Below are 14,927 nucleotides of genomic sequence, written 5' to 3' on the forward strand. Positions count from 1 at the left end.
CAACAAATTACTGATACCATAGAAATGAAATGCAAGCTTACACACATTCATGCACTACAAGCCTTTATTTTACATGGTTTGCTGTCCTTAATTGAAAACTCAGTTTTAAAATGTTTTTCTGTTAGATGCTCAGCATTATTTCATATGTTTCTTACATAACTCTGAAACCCATCACATGAAAGCAGTCATACTTATAGTACGTGTATATAGCTAGAAGCACTATGTGCTTGCATTCTTGTGACTCCCATTTAAATTAACAGAGATAATTTCTGATAACACGCTGACAGTTTCCTATCTCTGTTATGCTGAGAGGCTTTTCTTTTCACGCCTGTAAAATAAACTCATTTTTCATCAACATGTTTAATTTCAAAATATGCGCACACAGCGTTATGTTTGCCATAATTTATGATTTGTTTTACAATTATAATTTTTTTTAGATTTAAAGTGGACCAACTGTATACTGAAATGGTAAAGTAGTTTAAAACCCTTACATATACAGTAAAACCTTGAATTGAGAGTAATTTGGTTTCAAAACGTTTTACAAGACAAGCAACATTTTTTTTTTATAAATTTTGACTTGATAAACAAGCGATGATTTGATATACAAGTAGCGGCATGTCACAACTGAGTATAAAAGAGAAGAGAGGTGCCTCAGTGTAGCAATATGGTTATATTTAATGGAGGTACAACATTTAGCAAACACTTGGTTGATGATTAAAATAGGCACATCTAAGTATGCAGGCATCTGGGGTAAAGCTGTCCACATAGACCGCCCTCCTCACCGCCATCAACGTCATCCCTTCCACACTGCACTGCACGAGTGCTTCAAGCTTCACTTTCAGGTCGCTGTACTGCAGGGTAGTCTTCCCGGTCACGATTGCAGACTGACAGCGGTGAGGATGGTCTATGTGGACAGCTTTACCCTGGATGCCTGCATACTGTGCCTCTTTTAATAATCAATCTTGTTAGTTGCTAAATGTTGTACCTTCATTAAATGTAACCACATTTCTACACTTAGAGGCGCCTCTCTTCTATTTTATACTCTGTAGCTCCTGCTGGATTTTGCTTCTAATCCCCTTGTGGAGGCTGCCATTTGTGTATGGACATTTTATGGTTACAAAACAAATCACATTGCTATAATCTTTTTATATGGACTATAAACTGACGGACTTATGATTAAATGGTTGTGGAACTAATCATCTGAGTTTCCATTATTTATTATAGGGAAATTTGTTTTGATATAAAAGTGCTTTGGATTACTAGCATGTTTCCAGAGTGAATTATGCTCGACATCCAAGGTTTTACTGTACCTAGCGAAGTGACTGGCCTTAGGTGATACACAGAGATGAAACAAATCCTCCTACATAAGTTGTCCCTGTTAATCTGCACTCCTACATGTGTTTTAATTACAGACTTTATATAGCTTGCCTAAGCTTCCAGAAAGCAGAGGGCAGGGAGCTGAAGTTGCACTCTTCAGAGCTCATTGAGGAGAGCTGATTGAATAGACAGGACCCACCACCCTTCACACAACACACAGGAACAGATCTGAGGCTGTCAATCACAGGCTGTGTGCTGGAGGTCCCTCCCCTGTCACCTTTTTGGCTCTTGGTGTCAGGAAAACTCTTCAGAAGATAATCATGCAGATAGCGTTGGAACAAAGCAGCAGACAGAAATGACACTTAGTGCTCTAAATAGAGACAAGTACACATTATAGAGGGACAGAGATATATGCTTGGTTCATATTTCATGTCTGAGGTTTACAACTACTTTAACCAGTTCCCGACCACGCTATAGTGGAATGGTGGCCACAGCATGGTCAGACATTGCCGGGGGGGGGCGTCATATGATATCTTGCGATCTGTGATCGCCATGTCCTTAGGACACAGCTGATCACAGATCTGGCTAAAGAGCCAATCACAACGGCTCTTTACCACATGATCAGCTGTGTCCAATCACAGGTGATTACGATGTAAACACAAGCCAGTTATCAGGATTCCTTTCCTCGCACTGACAGCGTAAAAATAGGAGATTAGAGCCGTTAACTGGCTTGTGTGAAAGGGACATGTACACTGATAATCAGGTCACTGATTAGCAGTGTCCTGATTATCAATGCAGTCCCAACAGTGCCCACCAGTGCTGCCAATCAGTGCCTATTAGTGCCCTTTAGGGCAGCCAATCAGTGCCTATTAGTGAACCTTTATCATACCTCATCATTGCCCATCAGTGCCATCTCATTAGTGCCCATCAGTGCAGCCTCATCAACGAACATCAGTGAAATAGAAAAATGACCTGTTTTTCAAATTTTATAACAAACTATGAACATTTTTTTTTTCAAAATGTTCAGTCTTTTTTTATTTATTTAGCAAAAAAATAAAAAGCTCAGTGGTGATTAAATACCCCCAAAAGAAAGCTCTATTTGTTTGATAAAAATGTCATATGGGTACAGTGCTGCAGGACCACGCAATTGTCATTCAAAGTGTAACAGCACTGAAAGCTGAAAATTGGCCTGGGCTGGAAGGTGCCCAGTAGGCAAGTGGTTAACAATCTTTTGGGAAGGATAAATAAAGACTGATAGAAGGGCTTTCTCTGGGAAAATATTAGTGAAGAAAGTATTACCTTCAGGTCCATCCAGATGTGAAGGATAAGTTACACGGCCACTGGAAGTGGAATGAATGCCACCAATTTAACTGTTTCCCAACAAAAAGCTCAGGTTAGAAGAGTTATATAAATTATTTTAAATTAGTAGTGGTCAACCTGCAGCCCATGGGCCGCATGTGGCCCAAGACGGCTATGAATGCAGCCCAGCACAAAATCATAAACTTACCAAAAAATTTAGATTTTTCTGGGAGGGGAATTTTTTTGTAAAAATGCATTTACACTTAGCGACCACATGCAGCCTAAGAAAAAATTGACAGTGTCTTTTTACTGGACTTTTTAAAGTTTTATCTTCTTAAAGAAAAATATCCCACTCTTCACAATCACTCCTCATTCATGTCATCCGTTTTCAGCACCACCTTTATTTGTGAGCAACTATTTTCAAGCATGAAACACACAAAGGGCAAAATTAGAACCAAAATATCTGATGAGCACCTTGAGAATTAATTGAGAATTGCTACTACATCCATCAAATCGGATATTGATGCGTTACTTTATCAAAAATCATGTCAAATATCGCACTAGTTTTATGTTGCCGTCTTTTACTTTCATAATAAAAAATATTACGAAAGAAGGACGTTTTATTACAGATTAGTACATTATATCAGCGATGGTAACTTTTATTCTCCAAGACTTTTCTGCTCATTAGCTATTGTTAAGCCTGGTACACACTATCAGTTTTTTGTTTTTTTTTGTTCAACCCAGCGGGCTGAACGAAAAAAAACCCGAAGAGCTCGGGAGGAGATCCTGTACTAACAATCCAATGTTTGTACAATGATCTCTCCGCTAAGCTATTGTGTTCTGACAGGGGGACAGCCCCCACCAGTACACACCGGTCAGAGCTGAGAGGACTGATCAAATGCAGATTGGCAGACATTTTTTGGTCATGTCTCTTCAACAGAAGCCGGACGTTCGGACGGCTTCTGTTGGACCGACTGCTGTACACACAGGCCGAATGTCGGCTGGTTTCTATTGAACCTGCTGGCATTGCCTGATATTCGGCCCATGTGTATGGCCCTTTAGTGTGTATTATGTGTGGCCCAAGACAATTCTTCTTCTTCTAATGTTGTCCAGGAAGGTCAAAATGATACCACTCTTAATCTTCAATCAAACATACTAATATATTTTCTGCAGTGTTTTACATTCTGTCCACTAGCGCATGTGCAGTGTATGCTATATTCAAAACATGTCTCTGGTGATATCTGTCACAGTTGCCAGCGTACGCATGCCAGCTCTCAACCCACCTTTCAAACCCTCAAATGGCTGGTGTCTGGAGTCTGATAACTGATCACATGTGCAGCATCATGGCAACTTCCGATCTAAATTATGGCTATGCTGGAACCATCGTCTGTGCATAGGAGGCTTTAGTTTCATTTGAATAGGAGAAATGGCCAGTCTGACATCTACTCTTCCCCTTCAGCAGAAATCACATGACCAAGTGCCCAGGAGTTCACACATTTGTACAGCACCAAGAAGTGCCTGGAGCAGTATTTTCTCCAGCCAATACATACATGTAGCTATACCTATATATAAGTCCACAAAGGAATGTTCACAGTGAACACTGTGCAAAAAAAAAAAAAAAAAAACAAGTTTGCGACTATGTGCCAAGTGTTCATTTCTGGCCTTACCAGTAAGGCACTAAAAAAGGCAATGTAATGATCACAAGCAATCAATTAGATTCCCTTTACTGTGGCAGGGCAGTAAAGAAATAGGGTGCTTGAGTTGTTGCTGTGGGTAGGCCTGCTTTGTATAGGACTATAAAACAGCCTTTCTGAATAAACTGCCAAAGATTTTTGCCAATTATGTGATGTTACCAATTAATACATTGCTCTTAGTAATCTGTGGGTGGATAAATGAAAGGTTACAGAAAAATTGTGGCATTGATTAAAGGACCCTTCTGACTTGTTGATAAATGTCCAGCCTTAAAAATTTAAGTGATTGTGAAAAATGGAGGAAATAGCTCTTCCATTCAGATGTACAACCGGCAGCTACTGATATTGGCTAGCAATCTTTCAGGCAACAGACAGAGCTCAGATATTAAATAAATGATCTTCATGTGTATGATCTGCTATAGTGGGTCATTTTGGCTATGGAATTATGAAACAAAGTGTTTTCCTATGCTGCATTCATTCCACAGCAATTCAAAATAAAGAAGTAACTATTGTAACAGTTGGCACAATGTAATGTCAGTGAGATTAAAATGAATCATTTTACTCATTTTCTGTCACTGTCTAGGCTATGTTTGCTTGTTCATTTTGGGCTGTCGACCACAGTTGGGGTTGCTAGTTTGTCTTATTTTGACATCACTTCTGTTAGGTCTTATTAACACAGGGTTTAGTGCACATTCCTAACATCCGCCAAGCTCCTTCCTAATTTTGGAGTAAAAAGATTTAGTACACACTAGCACTCAGACAAGTATTTTCTATTTTGTGCTGTCTGAATGTTGCCTGCTCATTGACTTTAATTTCTCTGTCTGGAAGGTCTCCCTGCTGCGACGTTGGTTGAGGGTAAAGACAAAATACATTTTTTATCTATGTAACCAGACTTTAATTTTATGTGGCATTAAGCCTTTTATGAGTTTTCAATAAAATACATTTTTTATACTAATACAAGTTTGATTTAATACATTGCTGCTAAAAAAAACCCTGGGGGAACTTCTTTTGCCTTGTTCTTTTCCACTGTGTGGGGTGTGCAGCACCATAAGCTCTCTGTATGTGGTACAAACTTTTCTTAAGACAAAATCAAGCAGTTACTGGTTGTTTTTGCATCCAATACCTGTGGTAACAACCCCTTACAACATAGTTATTTCTTTGATAATTGAAGTGCTCTTCAAAGCAAATCTAACCCCCCTTAAAAGGTAATGTAGCATCTTACTAGTTGTCAGATGTGGTTGTAGTTTTCTTTTTTAAGGCAAATATTATTTTCAGCAAGTACAGAAAAACCTGATAAAGTGTCCTTGTAACTTTGTGTAAGTTGAAAAGAAAGTAAAAAGAAAATTCTCTTAATTGTGTACTAAAAAGGAAGAGATTGAAATAGGGTACTTTAAAGGTGCCAAAGGAAACAGACACATTGAATTTTTGTTAAAACTGTAAATCTTTAATTTGATCCAACATGATTAAAAGTGATTCATAAAACACATCATGAGATACAATATCAAGCCATCCCCTGTATGCTAATCTCTGCTACCAAACCCAAATCCCTTATAGATCAATTGCTTTAAATGGATATTGTTAAATTCTAGATGAAAAATGAAGGAATGTGCTTGTTTCAGGGGAGGTTGGATGGTTATGTAATTTGCAGAGGGGTTTCCAGAGGTCCCGGCGCATTTCCCAAATTACTGCTTCTTCAGGTGCCCTGATATATTAGGAGATAGATAGAAATTAAAATACCATAACAGAATACAGAAAAATTACTATATCATTTACAGTAACGTACAGTATATTAGACTACAGGTCATGTACTCTCAACTGCATGATGAGGAAATCTGAAAAAAGTGCTGCGTCCTGATTGGGAACTTCAGGTATCCCAATGGTGTACAGTGCATTCGGAAAATATTCACATCGTTTCACTTTTTTCACATTTTGTTATGTTACAGCCTTATTCCAAAATGAATTAAATGCATTATTCCTCAAAAATCTAAAAGCAATACCCCATAATGAAACATGAAAGAAGTTTGTTTGAAATCTTTGCAAATATATTAAAAATAAAAAACAAAAAAAAATCACCCAAAATCAGCCCAAACCAAGCCATAAAGTCCAAGGAATTGTCTGTAGACCTCCAAGACAGGATTGTAGGGAGGCACAGATCTGGGGAAAGGTACAAAACAATTTGGAACCACAGGACTCTTCCTAGAGCCCAGCCACACTGAGCGATCGGGGGAGAAGGGCCTTAGTCAGGGAGGTGACCAAGAACCCGATGGTCACTCTGACAGAGTTCCAGTGTTTCTATGTGGAAAGAGGAGAACCTTCCAGAAGAACAACCATCTCTGGAGCACTCCACCAATCAGGCCTGTATGGTAGAGTGGCCAGACAGAAGCCACTCCTCAGTAAAAGGCACATGACAGCCCATCTGGAGTTTGCCAAAAGGCACCTGAAGGACTCTCAGACCATGAGAAACAAAATTCTCTGGTCTGATGAAACAAAGACTGAACTCTTTGGCCTGAATGGCAGGCATCATGTCTGGAGGAAACCTGGCACCACTTATCACCTGGCCAATACTATCCCTACAGTGAAGCATAGTGGAGGCAGCATCATGCTGTGCGGATGTTTTTCAGGAACTGGGAAACTAGTCAGGATTGAGGGAAAGATTAATACAGCAATGTACAGAGACATCCTTGATAAAAACCTGTTCCAGAGCGCTCTGGACCTCAGACTGGGGGGAAGGTTCATCTTCCAACAGGACAATGACCCTAAGCACACAGCCAAGATATCAAAGGAGTGGCTACGGGACAACTCTGTGAATGTCCTTGAGTGATCCATCCAGAGCCCAGACTTGAACCCGATTGAACATCTGTAGAGAGACCTGAAAATAGCTGTGCACCGACGCTCCCTATTTAACCTGATGGCACTTGAGAGGTCCTGCAAAGAAGAATGGGAAAAATTGCCCAAAAAAAGGGGTGTCAAGCTTGTAGCATCATACTCAAAAATACTGGAGGCTGTAATTTGTGCCAAAGGTGCTTCAACAAAGTATTGAGCAAAGGCTGTGAATACTTATGTACATGTGATTTTTTTCTTTTAAAAAAAATTTGCAAAGATTTCAAACAAACTTCTTTCAGATTGTCATTATGGGGTATTGTTTGTTTTAATCCATTTTGAAATAAGGCTGTAACATACCAAAATGTGTAAAAAGGGAAGCGCTTTGAATACTTTCCGAATGCACTGTATAGCGGCACAAGGATATGGAATAGTAATAGGATATGGAATATGCAAAGGAGCCCCCTCCAATAACCGCCAGCCTGGCAACTGAAAATATGTACAGTAAATATAGTATCCAATGGATAGTCTCAAAAAACAATGTTCTCCACCATAGTACACTTACGTTGAGTATAGAAAAGAATTACCCCCTTTAAAATTGATAGTAGAAGGTTTACCTTCCAACATGACACCGGCCCATAGCACACAGCAAAAATGACCACAGTAATTGAAGGAGAAAAAGGTGAATGTCATTGCATGTCCTACTCAGAGCACAGACTTAAACCACATTGAAAATCTGAGGAATGACTTGAAGACTGCATTCCACATACAGTCACCATCAAATTTAACTGATCTTGAGCAGTTCTGCCAAGAGTGCTAAAAAAATAAAATTGAGCAAACAGTTACTGATCCACTTCATATTTCAAGAATTAAAACATAGGAATAAAAGACACGAAACAAAGATGGAAAGGGCAAATACATTGGGAGCATCTTGTGATACAGTACATACATGTTAACTATGAGACTCATCAATCCACAAGGTAATGAAGATGGGCAAAGGCTCCCTTTTTTTGAAGCAGAGCCTATGTGACGACCCTAGTTCCTTCTGTACATACAGTACAATGAAGGAAAAAAAAATCAGAGACATGAAGGAACAGAAAGTGTGTTATTCTCAGGATCACTAGGTAAACATAAAAAAAGCCTAAAAAATAAAACTAATGTAGCAGCTAGATACAAATATCGTAGCTGCAAGATATTGCATTAGCTCAATTCCCAAATACTTTTAGCTGAGTCCAGTGAGACTGGGAAGATTACAGCCACATGTGTAAAGTAAGTTGAGCCCTATGCATTATATTATTTCCATAGTTTTTCTTAACATTTCTAAAAGAGTACATAAATGTCGGGATAGGTGATATTTACTTTTATTTTAAATGCAGCTAACTTCTTTTCCAGCAAATCTGTAGAATAAAACTGCCAACTGGCATTTGGGTACCTCTCTTTTACCTAATATTCTCTCCTTTTTTCACAGTTGACAAACAACATTGCTTCCAAGATGGGTTTGTGTTCTACCAGTTTTCTTCTGATGAGTGTGCTGATACGGTCTGTGAATTTGGAAGAGACAGGGGATGGCAGATGGGGGTTCGGCTCTTAAAACAGCTTGCACCACTTGCTCCACTGACCTCCAATATTTGTGATGTGTAAGTATTTTTCTTCTTATCAACAATCTTACAAATGTTTTAAAGTGAATAGACACATGATATCACCAGCATACCCTGTTGCATTGCAATTGTTATAACCTTAAGCATTTAATAGATAGACTGAAATAGAAATAAGCATGACAGCATTTAGTCTTAAAGGACTTGTAAAGGCTAAAGGTTTATTACCTTCATGCTTTCTATGCATGAAGGTAAAACATTTTTCTGTGTGCTGCTCCCCCCCACAGCTACCCCTAATACTTACCTGAGCCCCTTCTCGATCCAGCGATGGGCACAGTAGCCTCAGCCATCCCGGGGTCTCTATCTCCTCATTGACTGAAACACAGCAGCAGGGGCCATTGGCTCCCTTTGCTGTCAATCACAGCCAGTAAGCCAATGAGGAGGGAGTGGGGGATGGGGCAGCGCAGAGGCTCTATGTGTCGCCTTATGGACACATAGAGGGGAGCTCAGGAGCAAGCACGCACCAGTGCCCCCATAGTAAGCATCTTGCTATTGGGGGCACTGCCCAAGATGGAGTAGCCTGGAGCGCTAGCAAGGGACCCGAGAAGGAACGGATTGGGGCTGCTCTGTGCAAAACACTGGACAAATCAGGTAAGTCTAACATGTTTGTTATTTAACCACTTGCCGATGGACCCCCCGCTGCAGATTTACTGTGGCAGGCTGGCTCGGCTGCACGAAACAACGTAGCCCTATGTCAGTCGCGCGCGTGGTGCTATTGGGCGAGTGCGTGCCGCCACCGGCGTGCCCCTTCCTCCCACCAGGCAGCGGGAATGCCGCTGGGCACCCGCGATCGCTCCCCGCTGAGAGAGGACGGTCAGCTGTTGTAAACACAGCTGACTGTTCTTCTCTCTGAAATGATCACAGAGCGCCTGTGATCCTTCTATATAGTATCACAGGTCTCTATGATCATTTCACAACCCTATTTCCCCACAGTTGGAAAACACTCCCCTAGGCTCACACTTAACCCTTTGCTTACTCCTAGGTTAACCCCTTTATTGCCAGTGTCATTATTACAGTAACTAGTCTTACTGTACTAGTCCACCTAAAAGTGTGAAAAATGTAATTTAGGGGTCCGATCTGTGCACCGCAGTCCCGCTAAAAATCGCAGATCGCCGCCATTACTAGTAAAAAAAAAAAAAAAAAAATGACATAAATCTTTCCCCTAGTTTGTAGACGCGATAACTTTTGTGCAAACCAATCAAAATACGCTTATTGCGATTTTTTTTTTTTTTTTACCAAAAATTTGTATTAGAATACAAATTGGCCTAAAAGGATAAAAAATTTTGATTTTTACATTTTTTTGGGAATGTTATATAGCAGAATGTGAAAAATATTGTTTTTTTTTTTTTTTTTAAGAATTGTCGCTCTTTTTTTGTTTATAGCGCAAAACATAAAAATCGCAGAGGTGATAAAATACCACCAAAAGAAAGCTCTATTTGTGGGAAAAAAAGGACATCAATTTAATTTCGGTACATAGCCGCACGACCGCGCAAGTTTTAGTTAAAATAACAGTGCCAAATCACCAAAATTTGCCTGGTCATAAAGGGGGCAAATCCTTCCAGTCCAGAACTGGTTAAAAAAAAAAATATATATATATATATATATATATATATATATATATATATATATATATATATATATAGTGATATTTTTGTTGAGTGCATGTGCTCAGCATCATATCCAGAGGTTGTCTTTGGGAAATAGATGTATGAGTGCTGCTTGCTGCAGAGGTTGAAGGGGTGGGGGGTCAGCCTGTCAGTGCTCAGACCATACGCCGCACACTGCATCAAATTGGTCTGCATGTCTGTCATCCCAGAAGGAAGCCTATTTAAAAGATGGTGCACAACAAAGCCCGCAAACAGTTTGCTGAAGACAAGCAGACTAAGAACATGGATTACTGGAACCATGTCCTGTGGTCTGATGAGACCAAGATAAACTTATTTGGTTCAGATGGTGTCAAGCGTGTGTGGCAGCAACCAGATGAGGAGTACAAAGACAAGTGTGTCTTGTCTACAGTCAAGCATGGTGGTGGGAGTGTAATGGCCCGTGGTTGCATGACTGCTGCCGGAACTGGGGAGCTACAGTTCATTGAGGGAACTATGAATGCCAACATGTACTGTGACATACTGAAGCAGAGCATGATCCCCTCCCTTCGAAGACTGGGCCGCAGGGCAGAATTCCAACATGATAACAGCCCCAAACACACCTCCAAGATGACCATTGGCTTGCTAAAGAAGCTGAGGTTAAAGGTGATGGACTAGCCAAGCATGTCTCCAGACCTAAACCCTATTGAGCATCTGTGGGGCATCCTCAAAGGGAGGGTGGTGGAGTGTAAGGTCTCTAACATCCACCAACTCTGTGATGTCATCATGGAGGAGTGGAAGAGGACTCTAGTGGAAACCTGTGAAGCTCTGGTGAACTCCTCATGCCCAAGAGGGTTAAGGCTGCACTAGAAATAAATGGTAGCCACACAAAAGGTTGACACTTTGGGCTCAATTTTGACATTTTAACTTAGGGGTGTACTCACTTTTGTTGCCAGCAGTTTAGACATTATTGGCTGTGTGTTGAGTTATTTTGAGGGGACAGCAAATTCACACTGTTATACAAGCTGTACACTCACTACTCTACATTGTAGTCAAGTGTAATTTCTTCAATGTTGTGCAGTGGAACCTGTCCTGTTAAACTGCTGTATGGTCTTGCTGCAACTCAATTTCAGGGTCCTTGCAATCTTCTTATAGCCTAGGCCATCTTCATCTAGAGCAACAATTCTTTTTTTCAGATCCTCGGGGAGTTCTTTGCCATGAGGTGCCATGTTAAACTTCCAGTGACCAGAGAGAGTGAGAGCAATAACGCCAAATTTGGCTAATTGGGCCCAATTTGGACATTTCCACTTAGGGGTGTACTGACTTTTGTTTCCAGAAGTTTAGACAATAATGACTGTGTGTTGAGTTATTTTGAGGGGACAGCAAATTTACACTGGTATACAAGCTGTACACTCACTAGATTACATTATTGCAAAGTGTAATTTCTTCAGTGTTGTCACATGAAAAGATATATTAAAATATTTGCAAAAATGTGAGGGATGTACTCCCTTTTGTGAGATACTGTGTGTGTGTGTGTGTGTATATATATATATACAGTGGGTACGGAAAGTATTCACACCCCTTTAAATTTTTCACTCTTTGTTATATTGCAGCCATTTGCTAATGTCATTTAAGTTCATTCTTCTTCCTCATGAATGTACACATAGCACCCCATACTGACAGAAAAACACAGAATTGTTGACATTGTTGCAGATTTATTAAAAAAGAAAAACTGAAATATCACATGGTCCTAAGTATTCAGACCCTTTGCTGTGACACTCATATATTTAACTCAGGTGCTTTCCATTTCTTCTGATCATCCTTGAGATGGTTTTACACCTTCATTTGAGTCCAGCTGTGTTTGATTATACTGATTGGACTTGATTAGGAAAGCCACACACCTGTCTATATAAGACCTTCCAGATCACAATGCATGTCAGAGCAAATGAGAATCATGAGGTCAAAGGAACTGCCTGAAGAGCTCAGAGACAGAATTGTGGCAAGGCACAGATCTGGCCAAGGTTACAAAAAGATTTCTGCTGCACTTAAGGTTCCTAAGAGCACAGTGGCCTCCATAATCCTCAAATGGAAGACGTTTGGGATGACCAGAACCCTTCCTAGAGCTGGCCGTCCGGCCAAACTGAGCTATCGGGGGAGAAGAGCCTTGGTGAGAGAGGTAAAGAAGAACCCAAAGATCACTGTGGCTGAGCTCCAGAGATGCAGTCAGGAGATGGGAGAAAGTTGTAGAAAGTCAACCATCACTGCAGCCCTCCACCAGTCGGGGCTTTATGGCAGAGTGGCCCGACGGAAGCCTCTCCTCAGTGTAAGACACATGAAAGCCCGCATGGAGTTTGCTAAAAAACACCTGAAGGACTCCAAGATGGTGAGAAATAAGATTCTCTGGTCTGATGAGACCAAAATATAACTTTTTGGCCTTAATTCTAAGCGGTATGTGTGGAGAAAACCAGGCACTGCTCATCACCTGTCCAATACAGTCCCAACAGTGAAGCATGCTGGTGGCAGCATCATGCTGTGGGGGTGTTTTTCAGCTGCAGGGACAGGACGACTGGTTGCAATCGAGGGAAAGATGAATGCGGCCAAGTACAGGGATATCCTGGACAAAAACCTTCTCCAGAGTGCTCTGGACCTCAGACTGGGCCGAAGGTTTACCTTCCAACAAGACAATGACCCTAAGCACACAGCTAAAATAACGGAGTGGTTCACAACAACTCCGTGACTGTTCTTGAATGGCCCAGCCAGAGCCCTGACTTAAACCCAATTGAGCATCTCTGGAGAGACCTAAAAATGGCTGTCCACCAACGTTTACCATCCAACCTGACAGAACTGGAGAGGATCTGCAAGGAGGAATGGCAGAGGATCCCCAAATCCAGGTGTGAAAGACTTGTTGCATCTTTCCCAAAAAGACTCCTGGCTGTATTAGATCAAAAGGGGGCTTCTACTAAATACTGAGCAAAGGGTCTGAATACTTAGGACCATGTGATATTTCAGTTTTTCTTTTTTAATAAATATGCAACAATGTCAACAATTCTGTGTTTTTCTGTCAGTATGGGGTGCTATGTGTACATTCATGAGGAAGAAGAATGAACTTAAATGATTTTAGCAAATGGCTGCAATATAACAAAGAGTGAAAAATTTAAGGGGGTCTGAATACTTTCCGTACCCACTGTATATATATATATATATATATATATATGGCAAAATTACAACATATAGCAAATCTGAAATCCACGTGGTCTGGGTGATACAGTATCTCTTGCATCAGCTAGAATGCAGAGTCAGTTTGACTGCTATGTACTTTTAAAACAGTAATACAACTTAGGCCTGATGTACACGGGACAATTGAAAACCTCTCCTAAACGCTGGAACTTGAGAGCTAGTAACTGACGGTTACAACGTTTGCACACTGTTACAAGCATTTGGCGTTTCAAATGCCATCCTGAACGCAATGTTTTGCTTTCAAAAATGCCACTAAATGACTATAAACGACTCACTGTACATGGATCGATAAGATAACATAGTGGAGAGTGGGGGTGCAAGTGAGTTAGTTACAGCCATGACATATATATGAGCATTAAAGGAGAGAGAAAAGCGCCTCTAAGTGCAGTATATTTTATTGTGCAGACAGGCAACAAGTGAAGACTCACATAATAGCTGCTCAATATAGGCTCATCTGGGGGGTACAAGCCCTGGGGTAGATGTCCAACACACGTAGGCTTAGATGGTCTGGAGATGTGGCAATCCGGATGGCTGTGGGAGACGGGAGAGTGATGGCTAGCCTGCGTCTTCCAGTTGCGACTCCTGGTGGACCAACTCTAGACGAAGCGTCGTTAAGCGTGTGACGTCACCAAGGGGCAGAGGAGAACCACAATGCGTTTCAGAGCATGTGCGAGGCTTGAACAGAGTGTGCGCGTTCCTTTGTCATCACTTGACAAAAGAATCATGCATGCTCTGTTCCACAGCCATCCCAACTGCCACATCTCCGGACCATCTAGGCGTATGTGTGTTGGACATCCACCCTGGGGCTTGTACCCCACAGATGAGCCTATATTGAGCAGCTATTATGTGAGTCTTAACTTGTTGCCTGTCTGCATAATAAAATTTCTCTGGCGCTCATTGACAGACGCAGTCCTCTTGATTAATAACACATTGGGTTATACTGCCCTCTACAGGAGTAGGACACTAGACGGAAGGAAAACGTTCTGGCCACACCTTAGGGGCAGTCCCAGAGGGTATATCCTCTCTCTCTCTGCTACAGGAAGTCAGTTTTTTCTGTCTAGTTAGGAGTAAGGACCTAAGTTCCTTGCTGGGATCTTGGTCCTGGCAAGATTTTTTAGAAAACTTTTTTTTTAGGCAGCTTTTTTTTCTCCAGTGTTCCTGTGAGATCTTCAAGCAAGTACGCTGAAACTGGGCGACGGGCTGGATGTTGAGATCCAGTGGTCACCCCAGTCAGCCTGCGAGCGCGTGCAGGCTCTAGCTCCGCGCTGGGTCGGCCGCGACATAGTCCCACTGGACGGGGACTGACCCTGCGAGTTAAACGTCTC

The 14,927-nt window shown here is 41.2% G+C and overlaps 1 protein-coding gene across 1 annotated transcript in view; it reads left to right on the top strand.

Annotated features, from left to right (window-relative positions):
- RAPGEF5 (Rap guanine nucleotide exchange factor 5) overlaps window positions 1–14,927 on the top strand; it is a 473,922-nt gene that overhangs the window by 149,319 nt on the left and 309,676 nt on the right. Inside the window, exon 5 of the mRNA XM_082257324.1 lies at window positions 8,596–8,764. Coding sequence (XP_082113450.1) covers window positions 8,596–8,764 — 169 coding nt within the window. The remainder of the gene's footprint in view (window positions 1–8,595; window positions 8,765–14,927) is intronic.

This window comes from Pelophylax lessonae (genome assembly GCF_965119305.1).
Source record: "Pelophylax lessonae genome assembly, chromosome: 5".
In the NCBI taxonomy this organism is placed as follows: domain Eukaryota; kingdom Metazoa; phylum Chordata; class Amphibia; order Anura; family Ranidae; genus Pelophylax; species Pelophylax lessonae.